Here is a 25,645-nt window from a genome sequence, read left to right as displayed (position 1 = left end):
CAAGCCAAGGAGAGGCCTCAGGGGAAACCAGGCCTGAGACACCTTGATCCTCCTAGGTTTCCAGCCTCCGGAGCCGTGCAAGAACGAATTTCCATTGTTAGGGGCTCCTGTGTGGGGGACTTGTTACGCAGCCGCGGCTGTATCCACAGTCACAGAGCGTGACATCCTCCTGCCTCAGACTCTGCTAGCTGCAGCCCACGCCCATGGATCTGAGCATTCACCAAGAACAGGTGACTCCACCTCCAGGAAGCCCGGACACCACGCAGAGGCGGCCAGCGGGTCCACCCCACACGCCGAGCAACACAAAGGTCCCTGCAGGGCTGCACCTGCATGCGCAAAAAATGGTTGGTCATCTGAATTTGCCCTGCAACACGGCAAAGTGGGGGCACGGGGTTCGGGGTCCGCCCAAACACCTGAATGCTAGCCTGGCTTCACTTTTATTCACTGGCCATGGGCGGGGACATTCACACATCTTCTTGTCTTCTAGTGTCCTCATCTGTGGAACCGGGGCGATGATATCTGCCGTAATCAAGTAATTGGTTGGAAAATCCTTCAAAGCATTTGATGGGATACAGAAAGGTGCAGTGTTATTACTTTACCTCTGATAGCCATCATCGTCTTAGATCTTAAACACCTTTAAAATGACACGCATTGAAGCAGCACAGTGCACAGTGATTTCTGTCCTCTCCCTGCGGGTGGGGAGCAGGAGGAGGGACACCGTCCTGCATATGGCCCAGAAGCAAGGCCGACTGGTCCCTTCACACCAGTGTGCATTGAAGAGCTTTCCCGTGAAGCTCTTTCTGCCGAAACCCTTCTCCTCCCATCCTCTCAGGAATTGGGAGCTGCCAGGAGGGGTGGCCAGATCCACAGTGCTCAAAGTGTGGTCCAGGGACCAGCAGCATGGCTCCCGTGGGAGCTCATCAGTCATGCAGAGTCCCAGGTGATTTGTGTGCACAGCCAAGTGTGAGCAGTGCTGGTTTAGGAAGATGAGGAGGAAGAGGAAGATGGTAGCTACCTGGTGATTGTTTTGTGTTCTGCTTTTGTGCTTTATCTAGAAAGCATGCAGCAGAGATCGGAGGAAGGGCCATTTGGTCCAGAGAGACCCTGGTTCACAGGCTTGTCCTGTCCCACACAATGTTGGGATGAACTGAAGAAAATGCCTCCATTCTCAGACCCAAAAGGTGCAAAGACGGCACCTTTGGGAGAGCCAGGCACTCCCAGTGTCTTGAGTGCTGAATTTAGTAAGACACCGTATTGTGCATTCAAAAGCAATTAGATCTCTAGAATGAACTTTTCACTGGCACTCAAAAGAGAACCAAGGAAGCAGAGAAGGATGATAAATGGCATCTTAGTGGTTCCTGGCACCTGTCTTAAGAGTAAGATCTTTTACTACATTACAGGGCTGGACATTTTCTCAAAATTGTATAGATCCTTCGTGTCATTATTTTCTCCTGCATTTCTGGTCATCTGCAGCACACTCCCCAGGCGGGTGAGTGGTGTCCGAGGTCTCACCCTGCGGGACTGGGTTCCACTACTCAGTAACCGGCAGCCTGTGTGGGGGAATGCTCCTCCCATGCAGGCACACACCTGCCGGACCATCCAGGAAGAAAAAGGGGTTGTGTTTTCTCTGATCCACCAAATTCAGATCATTCTAGAGCGAAATCCAATTTCAGTTTAGAAATGGGTTTCAACACTTAACATTTCAGACACTGCATCTTCTCCTGGCTCCAACATTTTTTGTCTTTTAAGAAATATCCAGTTTTGAATAGGCTGTGACCAGACCTGTCATCACTTCAGGTGGAGACAGGGCAGGTCATCAGCGAACACCTGGAGTGTTTGAAGAGGCCACCACACCCCAGGGGCCGGGGAAGGGGCGACCTGTGTCTTTCTGCTTGCTTAGTGGTTCCTGGATCCCAGGTCCATACCATCTTTGCCAGACTGGAAAGAATGGATGCAGGCTGGGTGTGGTGGCTCGTGCCTGTAAACCCGCACCAGAGAGGCCAAGACAGGAGGATCCCTCGACCTCTTGTTTGAGACTAGCCTGAGCAACATAGTGAGAGCTCATCTTTACAAAAAATGAACAAACTTAGCTGGGCATGGTGGTAAGCACCTGTGGTCCCAGCTACTTGGGAGGCTGAAGTGAGGGAATCACCTGAACCCAGGAGGTGGAGGCTGTAGTGGACCGACTTCGCACCATGGCACTCCTACCTGGTGATGGAACAAGGCCCTGTCTCAAAAACAAACACACAAACAAATAAATAAATAAGAAAGAAAGAAGAAAAATGGGTGCAAAGTATAAAGAACAGGTTGAATCCAAACCTGACCTGTTATCAGTGGCAAAAAAGAGACTATTAATACGTTAATACTGTTCTGGTCAAATAAAATCTTTTGTCTTGTTTGCCTATTTACTCAAGTAGTGAAATTCAAACCTGAAGGGAAGCAATGAACTCACAATCTTAGCATCCTGACAAATCGAAGTGTCTCTTTCCAGCCTTCACCCACATGTAGCTCTCATTCTCTTATCCTCCATCCCACATATTCACACTGAATTCAGACATTTCCGTGGTATTACACAGCCTCCATATCCGTAGTTAGTGGTAACAGAGTGCTCAATAAGAATTCATAGCTTCTTGACTTTGGGACATTTGGGATATTGACAACATTTTTAAAATGGTCAATAACTCTGCTGTGAGGATTTCGGTATCCCTTTTTCCTGTAGAATTATTTTTGCGGAACATATTCCTAAATTTGGGGTAACTAGGTCGAAGGAGGTATATATTCCCATAAGCTCATATTTCTGGTCGAGGAATGGAAGAGCACTCAGCTAAGATAGAGACATCTATAAAATAAGCTGCAAACCAAATCATGCTATGAATTTCTGTAGTGGGCTCCCCTCTCGAAAGAGGAACAGGCAGCTCATCGTTTGGGATTCCTCTGAAACCTCTGGCTCTCGTTTATCCTGTCCACTTGGAGGCGAGAGCCCGTGGTAGGACAGATAGTGTGAGCTTCATCGTGCCGGCTGAGAGGACCCACAGGCGGTCCCAGGGTATTTCTTAGCGCCTGCTGGGAGTGACCACTCTGCACAAGGGCCCTGCTGGACATGAAGACACAGCTGTGGACAAAGTGAAGGGCTCCCTGTCCTCCCAGCATTTGTGGTCTGGGTCTGAAGTCGCCGGGCGGCAGCTTCCCTCTTATACAGAGTCCCTGGGCTGCCGCCTTGTTTATGTACAGTTGTCTCTTTTCCTTTTTTCTCTTTATTTTTATTTTTTTGAGACAGTTTCACTCTTGTCACCCAGGCTGGAGTGTAATGGTGCGATCTTGGCTCACTGCAACCTCCGCCTCCCCAGTTCAAGCGATTCTCATGCCTCAGCCTCCCGAGTAGCTGGGATTACAGCAGTTGTCTCTTTTAAGTCCTTCATGTCATGTGTTTCCATTTTGGCCCCTGCTGATTTTTTAAAAAGTAGATAGATGTGAGATAATTTTGTTCCATTTGAACAAAACGTTTTCACTATTTAAAAATTAATAATCTCGAGATTACATTAAATGTCTTCCCTCTTGACACTGTGTGCATTTGGCTAAAGGTTATCTTTATGTTCGTTGATACCCACCTCTTGAAAGAGGGTTATGTTTCTAAATCTGGGGTATGAAACATTCCCCTTTGGCCGGGCGAGGGGGCTCACGCCTATAATCCAAGTACTTTGGGAGGCCAAGGCAGGCGGATCACTTGAGGTCAGGAGTTCAATACGAGCCTGGCCAACACAGCAAAACCCCACATCCACTAAAAATATAAAAATTAGCCGGGCGTGGTGGCACACATCTGTAATCCCAGCTATTTGCAAGGCTGAGGCGTGAGAATGAAAAAAAAAAGAAAAGAAAAGAAAAGAAAGAAGGAAGGAAGGAAGGAAGGAAGGAAGGAAGGAAGGAAGGAAGGAAGGAAGGAAGGCAGGCTGGCTGGCTGGCTCCCCCTCCGAAGCTCCTGAAGAGAAGAAATCTTAGTCCCATATTCTTCCAGGCCCAAGAATCCTTGGCTGAGGGTGGAGCAAGCCTTCCAGGAAAGTCGCAGATGGGACTCTGTGATTGCAGAGATCACATGCACTCCGTAAACTCCACCCAGGAGCTCTGTGCGAAGGACTGACATGAACAAAAACAAGTGGTGTTTCTAATGGGCAGGACCAGGTTTCTTTACATGCAGGCGACCCAAGAATGGCAAAGAACCCCCCGGAGTAGAAAGTCTAGTGCACGCCACAAAGCCAAACGCTGAGATCCGCTTGCTTGCTCATGGCCCCTGAGCACCCCCTCTGCTCCAGGGTCCTGCTGGACATGCAGATACAGCAGTGGACAAAGTGAAGGGCTCCCTGTCCTCCCAGCATTTGTGGTCTGGGCCTGAAATCACCGGGCGGCAGCCTCCCTCTTATACAGAGTCCCTGGGCTGGCGCCTTGCTTATGTACAGCCCGTGAGCTGAGATTGGTTTTTACATTTATAAAGGATTGAAAAAAGGTCAAAAGAATAATATTTAATGACACACGAAAATGATATGAAATGCAAATTGCACTGTCCATACATAAAGTTTCGTGGGACACAGCTGCGCCCACATTTGCATACTGTCCCCAACTGAGCCGAGTGGTGGCAGGCGCCCAGCATCCAGCACCCTGAGCTCTGGACTGTGTTTACAGAAGATGCTTGCCAGGTTCCAGCATGCCAGCGTCACGTCAGGGGCCTTGCACCTGCAGTTTGCAACCTGCGTCCTGCCCTGTGGCTGACATCACCCTACCTCCGCAAGGGCAGGTCCCCAGCTGCTCATGCCCCTGCCAAATCGTCTTCTTTTCTCTGGAGGCCAACAGCATTTTCCTCCTACTGGGCACAACCGAGGTTCCTCTAGACATGCCGAACACGCATGTGCGCACGTACCCACATGCATCCACACACACAGCTGTGGCACCAACTGGAGAGTCGGGCTGCGCTCACCCAGGCACTGCATCTTCTACCTGTTGGCGTTGACTGAGGATGCCTTCTGGGCCAGGAGCCATGAACGGGGCTTTGCAGATAGAGGTGCCGTCCTCTGTGACAGCCTGGCGGGGTGGGTATCGCTACCGCATGTTGTAGGCCAGGAAACTGAGGCCCTGAGACACACTTCAAAGTGGGGGAGGCCGAGGGTGTGACTGACACACCAGGCCATGTCTCTGCCTATGCCATCATGTGGTGCACACTCTGTAAGTGCCCGTTGACCTGGTTTCCTCTCGGCCTAAGGTGGGTGAGTGGTAGCCACGTTAGGGTATTCCTGCTGGGGGCTTCCATCCCTGCTCCAGTTCCTACCCTGAGGTTGGCGGCCCACCCCATTTCACAGAGGAGGAAACACAGCCTTCGAGAGGGTGAGTCTCTTGCTCAAGGTCACAAAACCAGTTTAGATGCTGAAGCCAGAAGACAAACCAGGTCTATCTGGAGCCAAAGCCTTTCTCCGAGTGTCAGGGCCAGAGGGGGTGAGCACCTCATCTTCATGGAGGTGCTGGGATACCTCCGCAGTCCTCATAAGAGATGCTGCACCTATCCACACCACCATGCACACTGCCCTGGGTTGCTCCTTACAAGCACACCAGTCACAAATAGCACCAGGCAGGTGCCCCCAAATGGGTTCTAGACCAATCAGTGTCATGGAACTCAGCCTGCCCTCTCTTTTTCCAAGACAACCAATGCATCACTTTCCTGACGAACATTCTATGGAAAGAACCATTTGAAAACAGCCAGACTCAAAGCCAAAGCACATTAAATCCAGCCTCCCTCTATGGGAGCCGCACGGTGCCCACTGTGTGTTCTGGCTCCTTTTGTCCTGGGGGAAAAACACTGCAATCCTCTAAACACATCCCATTATCCTCCATTCTTTACCCGATTTGTGGATTCAAACAATTCTTATTCAGTGGAATAAGGAGCAATTAACAGGACTAGGGATTTATTAAGGATAAGTCATGCCAGACAGTTTTGACAGCTTGTTTTGAGTGTGACAGAATTACAAAATCCGAGGCTAGATGCATTATGTATTTAGGTTTTTGTGCAGCATCTAATACCAGGCTTGTGAAATTATTCTTGCCAAATGGTCTGAACCCGCCTGGATGAGAACAGTCTCATGTACCGGAAACTGACTCAAAGATCAGAGACAAAGGATAAATGACATTCAGCCATGCACCCAGATGGGGGTCGGCGTGGCAGGGGTAGGGAGTGGTGCTTCACGAGGGGCTGCAAAGGTCAGTGTTAGGGTTTGTTTCCCGTAACGTCTTCATTATTATCTGGAGGGAAGGGCACACTGCCGGCCACCAGGGCTGTGTGGGAGGGTGGGAAGCTCCAGCCTCTGAGAGCTGATGCTCACCCTGCAGCTACTCAGCAGTGACCGAACATGAAGAGGCCACAGAGGGACTGGAGCAACACGGGGGCTGGGCCAGTGCCCCCAACACCCCTGCCGCCCAAGAACAACCCACGGAAGGCGGGAGGGGACAAAGCCCATCAGCCTCATGGACTTGGAGAGTGGGGAGGGCCCCGGGGTCCCCCAGCCATAAAGCCTCAGTGGGTTGGGCTGTGTCCCCAGAGAGACGCTCAAGTCCTAACCCCAGTACCTGTGAATGTGACCTTATTCAGAAAAAGGGTCTTTGCAGATATACTCAGTTAGGTTGAGGTCATATTAGGATAGGATGGGTTCTAATCCCATATGACTGGTTCCTTACAAGAAGAGACCCAGACCACACGGGGGAGGAAGGCCGTGGGACCACAGAGGCAGCGGCTGGAGTGATAGGTCTCCAGTCCCAGGAACACCAAGGGTTGCCACCACCACCAGAAACTAGAAAGAGTCACGGACTAGATTTTCCCTCTGAGCCCCCAAGAAAAATATGAGCCTGCCAACACCACGGTCTTGGACTTCTGGCCTTTGACCTGTGAGGGAATCGTTTCTGCTTGAGACACCTGGATTGGAGTGCTTCGTTATGGAAGCCTGAGGTCACTAACGGAAGTCTGATTTCAGAAGTGAAGAATTAATAATGGAGTCCAATGGTCCCCACTTCTGTCTCAAGGCTAGAGGTGGGGTGGTAAACTGAGGCACTGCACAAGCTACACCTGCCAAAGGGTAGATTCATTTTCCCTCCAAGATACAAATGACAAAAGAAGAACTTTTCTCTAAGGCAGGGGTCCCCAACCCCCAGGCCTTGGACCAGTACCAGTCCATGGGCTGTTAGGAGTCAGGCCACACAGCAGGGAGTGAACGGCAGCTGTATTTACAGCCGCTCCCCAAAGTTCACATTACCGCCTGAGCTCCACCTGCTGTCAGATCAGCAGCGGCATTAGATTCTCATAGGAGCATGAACCCTATTGTGAATGGCATATGCAAGGGATCTAGGTTGCACGCTCCCTATGAGAATCTAATGCCTGATGATCTGTCACTGTCTCACATCACCCCCAGATGGGACCATCTAGTTGTAGGAAAACAAGCTCAGGGGCTCCCACTGATTCTACATTATGGTGAGTTGTATAATTATTTATTTATATATTGCAATGTAATAATATAAATAAAATGCACAATAAATATAAAGCACTTGAATCTTCCCCAAACCGTCCCCCTAACTTCATCATTGGAAAAATTGTCATCCACGAAACCTATCCCTGGTGTCATAAAGGTTGGGGACCACTGTTCTAAGGGGCCCAAGGGAAGGTTCAGGTCTGTTAGGTGGTGGCTAGCACAACCCTCAGCGCCTGGCGGCACAGCTGCACCTGTTGTTTGTATTTATGAAATGGAACACACACGCCATTGGCACCTGGTGAATTACCCCTAACTCTGTGCTATGCTACTATCATCTCTCTCTCTCTCTCAGCACTTCACACCCTCAGATGATGGTTTTATTTGGTTTGTTCAGGAGTACTGAATCACCTGTTTATTTCTTCCCCCTGAGGATAGTATAGCATTTCATCTTTCTTTCTTTCTTTCTTTTTTTTTTCTATTTTTTGAAACATAGTTTCACTCTTTGTTGCCCAGACTGGAGTGCAATTGTGCAATCTCGGCTCACCGAAACCTCCACCTCCTGGGTTCAAGTGATTCTCCTGCCTCAGCCTCCCGAGTAGCTGGGATTACAGGCATGTGCCACCATGCCTGGCTAATTTTTGTATTTTTAGTTTCTCCATGTTGGTCATGCTGGTCTCAAACTCCCAACCTCAGGTGATCCACCCGCCTCGGCCTCCCAAAGTGCTGGGATTACAGGCGTGAGCCACCACACCCAGCTCATCTTTCTTTATTCCCAAATTCTAAATGCAATGTTTCCCCTTCTTAAACAGAATATTTGGTTGATCAGAACATTGTGCTTCTACTCATGTAATATATTCTCCTACAGATTTTCAAATTCGTCCCAGCCAGTACTGGTAAGACCACAGACTCCATCTCAGTCCCACACCCAACAGGTCTTACTGTACTGTAAAGCTACTGTCTGGATAAACAGGACTTCCTAGACCCCAAAGCCACACTATTTGTGTCTTTTCTATGAAACCCCAATTCTGGTCTTGTGGACTCTTTTTATATCATGCTAGTCTTGATCAGCTAAAACCTGACATCCCAGACACAATGTCATCAAATTAAATACCCAGTAAGTGAACAGGTGCCTAACATCAAATTAAATACCCAGTATGTAAACAGGTGCCTAACTCCTCTGTTTTTCTTGACATTGTATCACTCTCCTAGAGTCTTCACAAAATATCAGAAATGGTCCCCAACTCCTCATAGAATTAACATAACAAAGCTATAATCAACTACTTATTCTTTCATTTTCCAGACATCGAGAACCTATTATGAGCAAAATATTGTGTTAGGGAATGGGGGTACAAGATTAAAAACATAATTAAGGATAGAAATGTGTTACAGTACATACATAGCTAGAATAAAATGCAGAATTTAACAAATATCCTAAAAATGCTATAAAAATACTTTTGATATCCCAAAGTTGTGAGAGGATATCTGATATCTTAATTTTCCACAAATTCATTTTTGTGAAAAAGTGACAAAGTGTCATTCCAACTCAGTGTGGGGGAAGCAAGGCTTATTTCATAAACAAAGCTGGTACACACCGTGATGTTCACCCAGAGAACACCCTCCATACCAACTCTGCATGTAGATGGAAAAGATAAAGCATGCACTAGTGGGAGAAAATTCAGAAAGCAATTTGTATAACAAAAGGCTGGCAGGGGACATTCTCAAACAAGACGGGGTGCCCAATGCCTTCGTGGATGGGGAGGTGTCCATGGGGGAGAGGAGCCACCACACACGGATCACAGTCAGGAGGAGACACGCATCAGGCAGGCCAGGGAGAGTTACTATCCCCATATTCACAATGGTGTAAAAGACAAACCACCCAGCAGAATACTGGACAAAGGCTACAAATGCACACCTGGAAATAAGAAATCCAAATAGCACGCTGGTGGAAAGATGCTGAACTATACTAGTAGTCAATGAAAGGGGAATGAAGGCAATAGCGAAATACCATCTTTCACTGGTCAGATTACCAAAATTAAAAGAATGCTATTATCCAGTGCTGGCAAAATGCAAGAAAACAGCCTCTGTCATCCACTGCTGGCAGGAATATCCACGCTGCAGCCTTCGGAGAAGCAGTCCAACAACATAGGTTCGGGTTAGAATCTTCCTACCTTTTGACCCCTGCCTTTCAGGAATCTGTCCTGGAGAAATCCAATCAACAGTACTTAAGGACGCATCACCATGGGGGCTTGCTGCAACGTCGCTGGTGGCAAAACACCAAAAACAATGTGTGTCCATCTGTAGAATGGTATTCTTAACTGGAAAACGTCCATATCCCAGGCAGCTACACTTTTTTTTTTTTTTTGAGGCGGAGTCTTGCTCTGTCACCCAGGCTGGAGTGCATTGGCGTGATCTCAGCTTACTGCAACCTCCACCTCACAGGTTCAAGCAATGCTCCTGCCTCAGCCTCCTGAGTAGCTGGGACTACAGGCGCCTGTCACCACGCCCAGCTAATTTTTGTATTTTTAGTGGGGATGGGGTTTCACCATATTGGCCAGGCTGGTCTTGAACTCCTGACCTCAGGTGATCCGCCCACCTCTGCCTCCCAAAGTGTTGGGATTACAGGCATGAGCCACTGCTCCTGGCCGCAGCTATGCTATTAAAGAAGTTAGATCTCTGTCTGTTGACCCGGACAGTGTGTGGGAAGCCAAATGCCTGAGTCTGTTAAGACTGCTATCACAAAATACCGTAGACTAGGTGGCTTAAACAGCAGAAACTTGGCTGGACTTGGTGGCTCCTGCCTGTAGTCCCAGTGCTCTGGGAGGCTGAGGTGGGAGGCTTGCTTGAGCACAGGAGTTGAAGGTTACAGTGAGCTATGATAGCACCACTGCCCTCCAACCTGGGCAACAGAGCCAGCCCCATCTCAAAAAAAAAATACAGACAGGATCTCATTCTGTCGCCCAGGTTGGAGTACAATGGTGCAATCCCGGCTCACTGCAACCTCCACCTCCCGGGTTCATGCGATCCTACCTCAGCCTCCCGAGAGGCTGGGACTATAGGCGGCGTGAGTCACCATACCTGGCTAATTTTTGTACTTTATGTAGAGATGAGGTTTTGCCATGTTGCCCAGGCTGGTCTCAAACTCCTGAGCTCAAGGAATCCACCCACCTTGGCCTCCCAAAGTGCTGAGATTACAGGCGTGAGCACCATGCCTGGCCCCAGCATTTTTTTCTTATAAAACAGATATGTATTTTCTCATAGTTCTGGAGGCTGGAAGTCCAAGATCAAGGTGCTGGATGATTCTGTTGCTGGCGAGGGCTGTCTTCTCGGCTCACAGTGGCCCTCCGGGGAAGCATCCACAGAGGCAGGGCGTGCTCCGGCGTCTCCTCCTGTCTTGTAAGCACATCAGTCCCACTGGATCCGGGCTGCAGCCTCATGATCTCGGGGGACCTTAATCACCTCCATAAAGGCGCTGTCTCCATCCAGTACAGTCACAGCGAAGGCAGGGCTTTATCATGACTTTGGGGGGCACCGCCAGGCCATTGTGTGCAGAAAACATTTAAACTTATTTAACATTTCCACGTTCTTCAGTGGAATATACGTAGCATGATTTCACTATTATTTTAAAACATCGAAGCCAGAAACCTGCATAGCTGCTGCCTGGTGTCTGAGCAAGTGCAGTGTTGGCAAGGGCGAGGCTCTTGACTTCAATGGGAATGGAGCAGGGTGGGGAGGTAGATATGCGTCTTTTCTCTTATCTCTCGCTAAAATCATCTTGTGTTATTTTGATAATTAATTTTTTTGGGGGGGGGTCAAGGTCTTACTGTCACCCAGGCTGGAGTGCAGTGGTGCGATCATGCAGCTCATTGCAGCCTCACCCTCTTGGGCTTAGGTGGCCCTCCCTCCTCAGCCTCCTGAGTAACTGGAGACCACAAGTACACGCCACCACACCCTGCTAACTTTTTTTTTTTTTTTTGTATTTTTGTAGAGACAGGATCTCCCTGTGTTGCCCAGGCTGGTCTCAAAATCCTGAGTTCAAGCTATCCTCCCACCTTGGCCTCCCAAAGTGCTAGGATTACAGGGAGGGGTGAGCCACGGCAGCTGGCCTTAAAATTTTTAACAAAGGAATATTTGAAAACCCACATAGAGTCATGAGACACGTGAGTATTTGGCCTACCTGATTTGCACAAGGCCTGGAAAGCCACACACAGGGGTCCTGGCCACTGCTGGGCCAGTGCAGGGATCTCCAGGAGCCTCTCCTGAGGCGTGCCCTGGTGGCCCCAAAGGAGTTCAGGCTCCTTCCCTAAAGCTTCAGGCAGCTTGAGAGCTCCTTTGCTAAATAGATGAGCTTATGAGTGGACCTCAGGAACCCCCTCGAATATTAGAAATGACCATTAATCCTGCATTTTCGTAGAGAAGGGACAGCAGAGCGCTCCAGGACACGCACGCCCAGCCTCCATGTGGCTGGAGAGGGTTCCTTTCCTCTGATGTTTTCAGAAACTTCAGGAAAAAGGACATGAGAAGGGCCCAAAGAGCCTAATTAACTTTGACTTGACTTCAACAATGGGCAGGAGAATAAGACCCCTTTTAATATAAAATTAAAATCTCTCCACCGGAGCCCTATCCTCACCAGCGCTCTCTCTCATTGCTTTAAATTGGTCTTCTTGGCCGTGTAGGACTGTGGCGGGCGGGCCCAGGAGCCCAGACTCGCCCATTCCCAGGCAAGTGTGTTCACAGAGCTCTGACAATGCTGGCTCTCGGTCATTGTCACTCTCCCTTCTCTGTCCCAGGTTAAGCTACCCTGTGGGGGGATCAGCTGCTGCCAACGTGGAGGCCAAGCTGGGATCACTTCTTCATTCCAACTGGAGAGAAGGGAAGTTCAAGTCCAGCAGAGGGTGGGTGGGTAGACGGTGACATTCAGAAACGTCAGCCGGACCCCTGGCCCTGCATAGGCAGGACAGCAAGGCTGTGGCTCTTCAGGGCCAGCTGAAGAACAGGACACTGTCTCCACTGCCACAAAGCATCAGAGATTCCCATCTTCTTTGAAGCACGGCCATCTTGGTCTTCCTGCACTTCCTGTTCTGTTAGAGACCTAGTTATAGACAAGGCTTCTCCACCTAAGAAAAAACAACTTTGTCCCAGCCATGAGTATTCTGGGCTTCAGAACCTGGAGGTGTTGAAGACCCCAGGAGGGGAACTGGACCGTCGGCTCCTGGTGAGTAGCCAGAGGCTGGGAGTGGCTGTTTCCCAGTCTTTCATGAGAAACCAGAAGTCTGATGTTCTATATGAAATCTTGATCCACATTGGAGGCCCTGAGCCTCCAACCTTCCATGTGGCTGGGTCCTTCCGCCATCACCCTCACCCATCACAGCTTCAGACACCTCTGGCCTGTGTTTGTTTCCTAACCTGCTGTAACAAAGTGTCCCAAGCTAGGGCCTTGAAACAACAAAAATCCACTCTCTCACAGCTCTGGAGGCCAGGCGCCCAAGACTGAGGCACCAGCAGGGCCGTGACCTCCCTGCAGGCTCTGGGAAGGGTCCTTCCTTCCCTCTTCATAGTTCCAGTGGCTGCTGGCAACCCTCGACATTCCTCTGTTTGTGGACGCATCACTGCACCTCTGCCTCCCAAGGCCCTTGGCATTCTCCCCGGTGTGTGTCTTTGTGTCTCCATCTTATCTTCTTATGAGGATGCTGGTCACTGGATTAGGCCCTGCCCCACCCCACCCTGCTCCAGTATGACCTCATCTTAACTGACAGCGTCTACAAAGGTTCTATTTCCAAATAAGGTCACCCTTCAAGTTTCTTTTCTTTTTTTTTTTTTTCTTTTTTTTTATTTTTTGAGACAGAGTCTCATTCTGTCGCACAAGCTGGAGTGCAGTGGTGCAATCTCGGCTCACTGCAACCTCTGCCTCCCTGGCTCAAGCGATTCTCATGCCTCAGCCTCCTGAGTAGCTGAGATTACAGGCGCCCACCACCACACCCAGCTAATTTATTGTATTTTTAGTAGAAACGGGTTTTACCATGTTGGCCAGGCTGGTCTCGAACTCCCAACCTCAAGTGATCCACCCGCCTCAGCCTCCCAAAATGCTGGTATTACAGGCGTGACCCACTGTGCCTGGCCCACCCTTCAAGTTTCTGAGTGGATGCAAATTTGGGGGGCACTGTTCAATCCAGTGCACTGCTTCATCGGATTTGGGGCATAGTTCCACAACCACCTTAGCCTCTTCCTATCCTGCTGATGTGTCTCTCTCTCCACACTGGCTGTCTCTTTCTCCACACTGGCCCCAACTATAGTCAGAGGTCCACAACTGGCAGCAAAGGTTTTTAAATGGAAATAAACACACATCACCAGCAGGGTTTTTTTGTTTTGTTTTGGTTTTGGTTTTTTGTTTGTTTGTTTGTTTGTTTGGAGACAGAGTCTCACTTTGTTACCCAGGCTGGAGCACAGTGGCACAATTATAGCTTACTATAGCCTTAAACTCCTGGGCCCAAGCAATCTTCCTCCCTCAGCCCCTCTCCCCTCCACGACCCCTGCACCTGCCCAAGTAGCTAGGACTACAGACCACCATGCCCAGCTATATTTTTTTAAGAAAGTTTTTTACAACTGGGGTCTTGCTATGTTGCCCAGGGGTCTTGAACTCCTGGCCTCAGGCGATCCTCCCACCTTAGCCTCCCAAAGTGCAGGGATTATAGGTGTGAACCATTGCCTAAGGCCAGGCAGCCTTAGATCATTCTTTATATGGTTACAACCCCACATCTTTCTTTAAACATTGGCAGCTGGATTTGAGTGAAGAAAATTCCAGACTTTTATAGAACAGGGTTTCTCCATCCTCGGCACTACTGTTGTGGGGGACCCAGTGATCCTGTGTTGTGGGGCCGCCCTGTGCACTATGGTGCTGAGTGGCATCCCTGGCCCCCACCCACTGCATACCAGGAGCCTCTCCTCCCCTCCAGCTGTGAAAACCAGGAATGTCTCCAGTCACTGCCAAATGTCCCTTGGGGAACAAAACCATCCCCAGTTGAGAACCACTGGCATAGAACCTCGCTCCAAAAGTAGAAACTTGGGCTCGGTCATTCTGCTGAGATGAAGGCTCTCTGCTCTCCAGTCTGATGGCCTCCCTGCCTTGGCTCCCACATAGTTTTGTTCAGGTGGAACCCTTTGTGCAGTTTGACTTGATATCCTTGGCTATAAACTGAGCCCAGAACCAATCTGACTGTCCCCAGACACAACCCGCCTAGTTCCCACAGGCACGCGTGCCCTGCGTCCTCAGGCCTCGACTGAGATCCGATGCTGCAAACTGCGTGACCGTTCACCCTTTCTTCTAGGTGTTAACAGGCTTCTCGTTTCAGAAAGGCTTTTTTAAAAGGAAAATTTGGGCTCATACTATGCCAAAATTCTTGGCAAATAATTGCCTTCTATGCTAAATGTTGATGTTCTTAGAAACAGAAATTCAAGAAATGGAATCTAAATAACCTGTAGATAATTAGGCTAGCTATGACATTTAAGTTCGAGAGGCTTCAATAACCAGCTTAGAAGTTTTAAAACAGTGTCTGGACAGCGTAGTCTGGTGGTGGACACCACCAAGCCTTCCACCAGCCAGCCCTGATTTATAGGCTGGTCAAAGCGTGTCCTTCTCTTCCTCTCTCCGCAGCTTAGGATATCGGCACTTCCCTGTCAAATGGGGCTGTGCCCACGGAGACACGGCCAGCATTCAGAGAGGGGATAACTCCTTATTTGTACTTCTGTTTCCTAAGACCCCCCCCCCCACGTTGACCCTCTGGGAGCTTTCTCTGCATTCAGCTTCACACAGTCACACCAGGCAGACAGCAAACAGGGAATCCCAGCAAGAATGTCAGGCCCAATGGGTGCCGGCCTAAGAGACAGCCTGGACAGAGCTCCAGGGCGGTGCCTCAGAAGTGGGGAAACGGCTTGTTTTGCTTCACCAGTTCCCTAGAACCACCTAAGCCCTGGGCCTCTGGCCACTGTCAGCCCAAAAGCAACAGCAAGAAGCCCTGAGCAAGATGAGTGGCCCTTGCTGTGCGCACTGTCACTCTCCCTGCGTGGATTGGGTTAAAGTGTGAGAACCAGACCAACCTGGATTCCACACTAACAGCTTGAGCAAATAAAGAGGATATGCGTCAACATCTGCTCAAACTGATACATAAGATTTTGCGGAGATCAGTGTCTAGGAGGATACTTCATAAATTAAAATGATACTAAAATTTAGAGAGGAAAAATTGGTTCTGAAAATTCAGCATGATTGGCTTTATAGCTGATGGATGACAAAGCTAGCTTCGTGGCTTCTGCTGCCAGAGGGGAGCTGTGTCTCTGTGCGTGCCTGCAGGCTCTGTATCTTCCTGTAGGCCACTGCCTTTCTCACCTGTTCTTGGACAGTGTTCTCCAGCTCTTTAGAAGGAGGACCCCAGATGACCCACTGCTCTATTTTATGGTTCCTACCACCTCCTCTGAAAATATGTTGCTGAGAATTTTTTTCAATCAAATCCAACTGAAAAGAACTTGAATTTTAAAATCCCATAATACCTCTACAATATCTTCCCATATTATTACAATGGAAAAACTGCCTGGCTCATAGAGTTGGGTCTGCAACACACACGTGCTTGTGCCTCACCGTCTCCTGGCCATGCGTGTTGGGAGTCCCTGGGAAACACGACGGACAAAGTTCATCTCATCAATCAGGAAAATGCATGCCCTCACACACCACCTGTCTGAGTCTACAGTCAGAAAACAAAACGTGCTCATTTCTCCTTTACCGGTATTACAACCAAAAGAATCCCAAATCGATACCCACTCAGTGTCCTTCTAACAGATACAAGCTCTGCACATCACTCGAGAATCTTCTATTGCAGTGAGAGTAACCAAGCTTAAGCCCTACAGTGAGAACCTCCGTGTGGCTCACACCACACAGGCAGCCGCAGAAACAGCGCCTCCCAAACGGCGCGGCCTTGCTCAGCCTCCAAACCCGGGCCGCGCCCGACAGGAACGGCTGGAGGGAGGAACGAACCAGGCACCTCTCATTCAGGGTCTGACATTGTAACTTGGCACATCAGCGAGTCTGCTCGGATCTTCCGGCTCCGAACATGCCCGTTTGCCAGAGAGGGAGGGGAAACATAACGAGCTTGTGCCGCATTCCCGATGGCTCTCCACGCAAAGTTAACGTGTTCAAGCACACGCCCAAGCGAGGCGTGCACACCCACCTCCCCGCGGGTGCAGGGCGCGCCTCCGAACGGCAGCGAGGCGGACGCTCCGGCCAGCGCTGAGCGGGGCCAGCTCCGCCGCCCGGTGCGTGGGAAGTCCCGCGGCACCAGCAGGGTCCAGCGCTTCGCTCCATCCTGGTCCCGCGTGAAACCCCCGAGGGGCCAAGTGGGTATCAAATGTGGATTCCACTCGTCCACAGCGCCGAGCATGATGAAAATCTGAGCGCCTCTGACCGGGGAAGCCATAGCTATGGGATTAAGGCGAATTTCTCGTGGAGACGAGGAAGACGTGCAGTTTGTAATTACCTGCTCCCCGTGGCACAGTCCGTCCTCCATGCCTGGCTCTAACCGGACAAACCCTCGGCGGCTTTGCTCTCCCGGCATTGTTTCAGCACCCACCAAGAGGATTAAAAATAATCTCTTTCCCTTTTAATTTTGTGTCCCCCACATCCCCTCCTCCTCCCCACAGCCCCTGGGGACGGCATGAATTTTTAATCCCTGAGGTTTGAGCGGGGGAGGGGGTGTTAACCCCTTGTGGAGGTGGCGCCCGAGGCCTGGAAGCCCGGGGGGAAAGGTCCCCCTGCTGGCCCCGCCGGGAAGAGCACTGCGTGCCCCCAGGACTCTGACGATGCCCGTCGTGTGTGTGCACTGCCCAGGCCAGCGGGTTAGGGGCCCGAAACAGGTAAACAGGAGAAGCTGCCCTTCCTTTCCCCTGACCCAGGCACAGTCTCCTGATGGCCTCAAGTGCCTCCCCTGGTGCCCAGATAGGCTGCCGGCCACACAGCTGCTCCACGCCTTCCCTGTCTCTGCTCTTTGAGCTCAAACACACACGCACACGCGCATGCACACAGACACACACACATGCACACACATGTGCACACACACACCGTGCATGCATAGACACACAGACAAGTGTACATACGTGCACAGACACAAACACACATGTGCAGTTGCCTGTGTGCACACAGACACACACACACGATGCAAACACTTGCTCCTGTTCCCCCAGGTTTGAATTTCCACCCTGGCCTTTCTGATGACGTCAGACCTCAGCATGCGGGGCGGATCGGCCGCAGGCAGGGGCCGCTGTCTCAGCCTGCTCCACTCACAGCGTCGGGGGTTGGCCAACTGCGCTGAGCCAGGCAGCCCTGGTGGCAGGTCTGGGCAATTCATAGAATTGGGTCCTGAACGCCCCCTACTGCCCCCACAGCAGCAAGGGGCTGGCGTGGAGACTGGAACGTGATGGGACGCCAGCCTCTAGTGAAGGCCACAGTCAGGCCACAACTAACATGCAGAGCACAGGGCTTTCTGGGCACTGAGGGAGTGGGCACTGGGCAGCTCCTGGGCAGGAAAGATCAGGCTGGGGAGTCAGAGCTCGGCCTCGGCCCGGTGTCTATGGGCAAGGGACACTGGAGGGCATCACCTATCTTCCTGGGAGGATATGACTGAGGAGGTCGGTGGTTCTCTGGCTCTGGTGGGCACAGGACCTCAGCTCGGGGAAAGGGAGGTTGCGACAGCCCAGTGGTGACCTGGCTGATGTGAGAGCGGGACTGTGTTCAGCAGAAAAGGCGGCTGGATGCGCAGCACATTGCAAAGGGCAGGGAGAAGGCTCCGCTCAAAAACAAACAAGTGGCAAAACACTCCTGCATCCCGAATTCCCTAATGCCAATCCAACATCTGTGGGGCTCCTGCCTTTGTGCCCGGTCAGCATGCAAGTACTTCTGGGATGGACCCAGCATTGGTGCCAGGGCTCCAATCATCATGGACTATGAATGCCAGCTGTTCCCATGTGCCCTGCCTCCGGGAAGGTGAGCTGCGCCGGACCAGCAGCAGAAGCTTCAGGGGAGAGCCTTCTCTCTGCTAATGTTTGATCACTTGGGAGAGGAGGAAGGGAGCATTTCAACGGCAGATGAATCATGATCCAGAGATGGGAGAAGCCAAGAGCTTACAGGTAGGTGCACACACTCAGGCACAATGGCAGCCAAACACATAAGGCATAAGGATACACTCAAGAAATGTACAGAATCCACAGGAATAAGACAGAAAAGCTTTACTGAAGGACATGAAGGAAGCCGGGAATGAGCAGAGCACATACCATGAGACAGGTCCAACCGGCTGCCTCCCCAAAACGCCTTCTCCCTTCCTTGCTCACAGACGGGGCCTGATTTAATCCCAGAAGGCTTCGAATAGGGAGGTGACATTCAGGGCCCATCCTGCCTTCCACGGGGCTGCAGAGGCTGGAAAGCAAAACCCTACGCTTCCAAGACTCGTTTGCACCTGGAGGGCTCTATAGGATTGGGGCCATGTCGTCGGATGCATTCCTCTGTGATTTAGAAGGTGGTGGACAGAGAGCCCGACTTCTCACCGATTCTGCTGTTCTCTGGTAAGCACGGTTTACGGTCATCGGGATTTTCTGGAGAAGTCTACAACATCTTCCCATGGGAATCAGTATGGGGAGGGTGTTGTGATATGAAGAGGCAGGTAAATTCCTTTCCATTTAAAAGAGCTCAGGTGTTTCTGAGATTTGCAACTGGAGGCTGGCAGGTACATTATTTGGTGCAAGATTTGGCTGTAGGTAGTAAACCCTCCAGGATGAGATTCTGGGCTGGGCTGGCCTCACCTGGAAGGGTCAGAGGCAGTGGGGTCCAGGTGCCATTTGAAATGGTATGCTGTAAATCCATGGCATGCAGTGGCAAAACAGGGACTTGCAGCATTACCTGTGGTCACCTGGAGTGAAGTCCCCAGGGAAGGGGAGGCTGTGGACGACTGATCACCCACTGCAGCAGACAGGTCCTGGGTGGGGCAGGTTATTTCTGCAGTACTGGGAGGTTAGCAAGCCTACGGGCTGCTCTGTGCTTGAAACCTATAGTTACAGGTTTCAGGAAACTTCTCAGATTACCAAATGCATCCAGGGCCATACTGAGGTGCCTTTCTTTGTCCCATGCTACCAGGCTTCTCTCCAGTGACCAGTGACCTGCTGTATGGTCACCACACTCCACTTCATCCTCCTCCTGGACACAGCTCGACTGTTTCCAGCCCCTCTTCCAACTAAGTGAGGACATGTGCTGGAGTCCCAGCCATGGAACGTGGGTAGAAGCAAGGCCCCTTATTGTTGGCCCTGCCTGTAAACATTTCCCACAGAATCCTCCATGCTCTCTCTCCCCATCTACCTGCTGGATGAAGAGGACTGTGGGGCTTACAGGAGGAGGAGCCACAAGACAGAAGAGCCTGGGTCCCTGAATGACCAAGTGGAGCAGAGCCCCCTGCCAACTGACACTAGACTACAACATAAGCAAGAAGTCAACTCTCAACTCTCGTTGACACTGACACCAGGCGGTGTTATGGTTCTTAAACTATCCTGACAAACACACTCAGTAAAGAATGATGCCAGCAATTTAAATAAAAATGAGTGATGGTGTTTCTCTTTTTAAACAAGATAAAAAAGAAATAAAATAGAAGATGGTACACAATCAAAGCCACCAAACAAATTAAAAATGTATACAACCCTGAGTCCTAGGGACACAAGGACCAGGGCATCCACCTGTTCATGCCTCTTGCTCTTCTTTGAGAGGAAAGGAACATGAGGACTGTAAGTAAAGGAGCCAGGGCTATTTATTACTCAGCATGCTAACATCTGCTCATGTCCTCTACATGGCTGAGAGATGAGACCCACGTGTCTCAGAAGAGCAGGTCCTTGGCCAATGAGAGTTATGGAAAGAAGAGAGAGTAGCAGCAGAGATAAAGGGGGAAGCTACCTCCCCTCCAGCCCCTCCTTCCGAGGACTCTCAAAGCATCAAAGGACACATGCAAGGAGCAAAAATAGAGGATTGCATCAGTTCCTGAGGTTGCTCCAGGGCCAGTGACACCACCAGGAGTGAAGCTGGACAAATCAAGTGAGGGCCACATCACAGCTTTCTGTGGTTTTTGTTTGTTTGTTTGTTTGTTTGAGATGGAGTTTCGCTCTTGTGGCCCAGGCTGGAGAGCAGTGGCACGATCTTGGCTCACTGTGACCTCTGCCTCCCGGATTCAAGCGATTCTCCTGCCTCAGCATCCCAGGTAGCTGGGGCTACAGGCATGCGCCATCACACCCGACTACTTTTTTTTTTTTTTTTGTATTTTTAGTAGAGACAGGGTTTCATCATGTTGTCCAGGTTGATCTCAAACTCCTGACCTCAGATGATCCACCCGCCTTGGCCTCCCAAAGTGCCAGGATTACAGGCGTAAGCCACCGCGTCCAGCCTCTGTTGAATATTTTAAACAAAACAAAATCATGTGTCTGTGCATAGCTTTCCATCTTATGAAGAACAATGCTACTTTTTAGAATAGGAATTTCTACATTATCATGGAATTCTTTTGATTTCTAAAAACAACAACAACAACTTCAAAACTTTATGTTTTAAAATTCATAAGTAATATGTTTATCATAGAAAAAATTTTTAAAGATAAACAAAAAAAGAAAGAAAGAAGCTCAGCAGTAATACGGAGAGACAAGAACTGTGACTACTGCAGTGTATTTCCTGAGGCTCCCTCCTGCAGCGAACAGATACAGACGCGTAAGAGGGCATCAGTATGTACAGGTTAATAACCTCTTTTTTGCACTTAATAACAGGAAAATACCCTTCTGACTTTTTCACATGGCAATTTACAGGTTCCTGTGAACAACAGTTTCTTGCAGCATCATGTTTCTCAATTGTTGCTGAAGTAATTTACGTATTACAGTGGTATCCATAGGCCAACAACCCTTGTGAAACAATTTAGGAGTAGTCCCTGAAACTCCTGGTTGCTAAGTGTGGCCTCCAGCCCTGCTGCCCATCTGCACACCATCCCTTTCTCTTGTGCTTGCAAGAAAATGCAAGTAAGTACTAGGGACTGTTGTCACCAACCTAATTTTCAGACACTGCAGGCTGGTCTCACTGTCTTCTGAGCTCTCTGCTTTCGCCCGCGTGTGACCCTGAACTGTGGCAGATCTGGGGACCGCCCACCAAAGAGCCCTCCCACCCGCTTCCTGCTAATCCCAGACTCCGCCCCTCCTCACGTGCCCAGGACAGGTCGCGCCCCTACAAGGCCCCAAGCTTGGGTCTGGACTGATCTGAGGGGCGTCTGCGGATGCCCCACTTGCCCCACAGTTGGTCTAGCCACAGGCGTTAGAGGCCCTCCTGACCCATGAGATATGAGGGGGAGTTCTGGGGGCTGGGGGTCGGGGCTGCTGGACAAATATCCTCGTTAAAAAAGAGACCCCATGCAAAGCTGCTCACTTTTTTGCTCTGAGCACCACTGTGGGCTGACTCGCGCCCCTCCTATTCACTTCCTGCCCACCCCGCACCATCCACCCTTCACTCTCTAACACGTGGCGTTCACACTGGCGGCTGCTGAGGTCTCTGGGTCAGAGTGTAAGCTCCTATCGGGCAAGAATTCCTCCCCTAGTCCACACCACACATAGACCCGGAGTGCTGATCCAAAGGAGACCAGTGCTAGGGCACATCGGTAGGAATCTGAGCCCCAAGGCTGCTGCCACCAGGGTCCAGGAGCCGGCTTCAGGCGCCTTTCTTTGTCCCCCTCCCCACTCCATCCTGCCCAGCTGTGGTTCCTTGGTCCATAGAAAGTGTAGGCCGCTAAACCAAAGCTGTCACTGCTGTAATATCAGGATTCAGAGATGTTCTGATTTTCTTTCTGCAGACGGAGTCAGGAATGGTTGCAGCATTGTTTGGGTATTAATAATCTTCCCAAATGAAATACCTTTAGGCTACTGTATCATGCTGGGGACAGCCATCTGCTATAGTAGCTTTCAACTTTTTGGACATGACCCACTTCTTACACCAAAACTCATTACATAAAGTGTCACAAAACATACTTTCCTTTTATATAAGATGTACTCTGATATTTAATATATATTTCTACATTCTTGTATGCCACTACACAGATTTCATGGCCCTCTAGTGAGTAGGAAAATTGCTGATGGACTGAATTCCCCTGCACCTCCTGACTGGCCTGTTAGAATAGCCCGCCCTCTCATTTTGTCCATGTACAGTTGTGCAGGTTGCGCACTGCACAGCTCCAGGATGTTATAGTACCCTGTTGTTTCGTAGTACCTAATGGGATGGGGTAGCTCTGTCAATAGTGTGGGGGCAGTGGGAAGGCTTCCCTTCTGCTCCCTGTGAAGGTTTGTTGAAATGACTGAAAAACAGATTAATAGGGGAAAAAAGCAGACAAACGTTAATGTGTGTTAGCATGGGAGCCATATGAAATATGAGACTCCAACAAGGGCAAGATGGTTGAGACTTAAATATCCTTTTCATGAAGGAGAAGGAAGTGGGGGGCCATGGGCCATTTTAGAGGGATAGCCAGTGATTCTTAGGAGAAATGAATGGACCCAGGAGGCAGATATTATCTTGTCAATGATTCTCTTAGGAAACTGAATAGGACCAACAAGTTACGGGAAGGTGAGGGGTAGAACTGCACCGTGAACAAAGATTTGCTTCTCATGTGACAAAGCCTCCCAGGTCATCACTTTGAGCTGCCCTCAGAAGAACAGACAAAAAGTCTGTCTGGGGGTGGTGGCGACCTTTAGGCTTTTCTCTCCTCTGGTGGCTAAATCTTTCCTGGTTATTTGATCAAATTCCTCGGGAAGAGATCTTGACAATTGTATTTCTTTTGGAAAGAAGTTTCCTAAGTCGGATAAGGAAATTTCAGAGAGAGTCTCTCTGCACTTGGGGGCTGGAGGAGGAAACAAGGTTAGAAAGTTGAGGATTCTGAGAAAACTTCAAAGGGCTTCCAACGTCCTTTAATTCAAGTGCTCAGCTTGCCAAAGCACCGTGCGTTGGGGTCTCGTTCTCCTCATTCTAGCGCTAGCAAATGGGATTGGAATTTGTCTAAATTAACTTATCAGCAAATTAAATTAATACTAATTTGTCGAAATGAAGTGAGTCACTAAAGCTTTCTGGGCCTCATCTGCATTTCTAAAATGAAGTTAATTACAGCGGCCCTGTTTACTTCCCAGAGTTGTTTTTTAAAACTTCAGTTAAAGAAGCATGAGGCGTTGGTACAAACTTGGCCTTGTCCTCACTGCTGCTGTTGGTGCTTTCTGATTGAACTTCCCAACTTTCGTAGAGAGCGAGGCCTTGCTCTCACACTCAGCCAAGGCAGAGGATGCCCCTGAGCTCTGCTTCATCATTTACGATACCCTCGGTGAACACACATTTCCTGGGTCCCTGTGGGTAACACACACCTTGTGCTGGTGATCCTGAATCCAGTGACTGGAGTTCGGAGGCTCAAAATCTAAAAGCAAATGTGAGCCCCTCGACTCCAGCTCCCTGACCCTGGGTGCCCCCCGACCCTGGGTGCCGCCCTGAGAGCAGCAGTGCGTGCGTACCCTCATTCAGGAGGCCGGCCTTTCGTCACTGGGAAAGGAGGCGGGTAAGCAAATGAGAAGTAACTGCCTCCAAATTGTCTTCTGCTGTGTTGCTCTGTTTCAGGAAAAAGTGCCATTAATCCAATCTGTTTAATAAACAAATAAATAATAGGGAAATAACCGCAGTGCTGAGATGCTGGCTGCATTTTGCTGAACAGACGAGGCTTTGTGCCAGTGCTGAGGAGCTATCAAGTGAAGACGTCCCACCTACTGTGGCAGCGGGGGTGGTCTCCCACCTGTCACCAACAGCCTGGGGCCCGAGGAGGCAGCTCTCTGAACTCGACTGTAGTGAGCGCTCCCCCACAGAGCCTCGCCGTTCCCGCTGTTCTGAAGACAGAGACCTCTGCGAGCGGAGCACGCGCTCCCTGCGTATCACGAACATCGAGCAAGACGGGGCACGTGAATTTCGTTTCTCAAGGAGAACAGCACTAAAATCCTTGACTAGGGAGAATGTTTCCAATGGAGCAAGGCAATCAATCCCCTGAGATCTATGTACATCGTGTATTACTAAACAGCTTCCGTCCGCTGTACTTTTACAGGCTGTCCCATAAAGTTGGTAACATTGAAGGCTTCTGAGCTAGCTTGAGAATGATGTTGATTAGAATAATATGCATTATTTTCTAATCATTCCCCGCACCATACAACCCACAGCTTCCTCCCTTCTAGCCTGCTTGGAGGGTCAGCCTCAGATGATGGGAAGGGAGGCCAACCGGGCTTGGCTTTGAGGCTCCCCAGAGCACCCCCAGTCTGCTGAGTGTGGGGCGACCGTCCAGTGGGTCTTGCTCTGTCTAACTCAAGGGAAGCTGAGGCACGGTTCCTCAAGGGTCTTGCTGCCTAGCTGGCCAGGAGTAGAGTGTGGATGGAGCCACACGCCCTGAGGTCCTTTCCAGGAAGGAAAGTCTTCCAGCCTCACACGGGCCTCCGTAACCGTCACTCAAAGGCAGGTAAGCAGCCCTGGTGCTCAGAAACCACGGCAGCCCTACGGAGGGAACGCTTTGCTTGACGGGACCTTTCAGTACTGTCTTTGTTGGGATTCTCCCAGGGCTGTTTATTGGGAAGGTTCTGGAAACACTGGAGTGGAGGGGAAGTTCTACTGGAAGGCAGCCAATGAATGCTGCATTTGCAAGCCGGCTGCCGTGGCGGGGGCAGGGTGGGGGGAGAGAATTCTGCCGGGAAAATCCTAGAAGCCGGTGTGGAACGTGCAGTGGGATGCTCCCTGGCGAGTATTCACAACCCCTGCCCTAGGGCCTGAGAGCTGACTCCCTCCCTGCCAGGCTGAGTACTGTCAGGCAGGGAAGGCGGAGCTGGGTAGGGGAGTCAGGGGAGCCAGAGGGAGAGCAAGTCCTGCTTGGTTCTGCCAGCTGCTCTCTGGACCTAGGGGTCTGGGAGTCACCAGGCTCCAGGGAGTGACCCCCTAACCATGGTCAGGGCACCTCTTGCCCATGGGCGGGCATAGGGAGCCAAGTGAGGAAGGTCAGAACAGGGGTGAGGTTGGGGGCGCGATTCCTGCAGCCCTGGACGTGGGCATG

At 50.3% G+C, this 25,645-nt stretch overlaps 1 protein-coding gene across 6 annotated transcripts in view; it reads right to left on the bottom strand.

Annotated features, from left to right (window-relative positions):
- Positions 1 to 25,645, bottom strand: part of LOC105474961 (canopy FGF signaling regulator 1) — an 84,766-nt gene that overhangs the window by 30,808 nt on the left and 28,313 nt on the right. Inside the window, exon 1 of one of the 6 annotated variants that reach the window (XM_011729905.3) lies at positions 17,015 to 17,138. The exons of the other annotated variants lie outside the window; for them this stretch is intronic. Coding sequence (XP_011728207.1) covers positions 17,015 to 17,092 — 78 coding nt within the window. The 5' untranslated portion in view covers positions 17,093 to 17,138. Of the gene's footprint in view, positions 1 to 17,014; positions 17,139 to 25,645 lie in introns of those variants that run through there. 6 annotated transcript variants of the gene reach the window in all.

This window comes from Macaca nemestrina, chromosome 4, assembly GCF_043159975.1.
Source record: "Macaca nemestrina isolate mMacNem1 chromosome 4, mMacNem.hap1, whole genome shotgun sequence".
Lineage (NCBI taxonomy): Eukaryota > Metazoa > Chordata > Mammalia > Primates > Cercopithecidae > Macaca > Macaca nemestrina.
The sequence above is the reverse complement of the archived record's forward strand: the minus strand, read 5'-3'. Positions and strand labels throughout refer to the sequence as shown.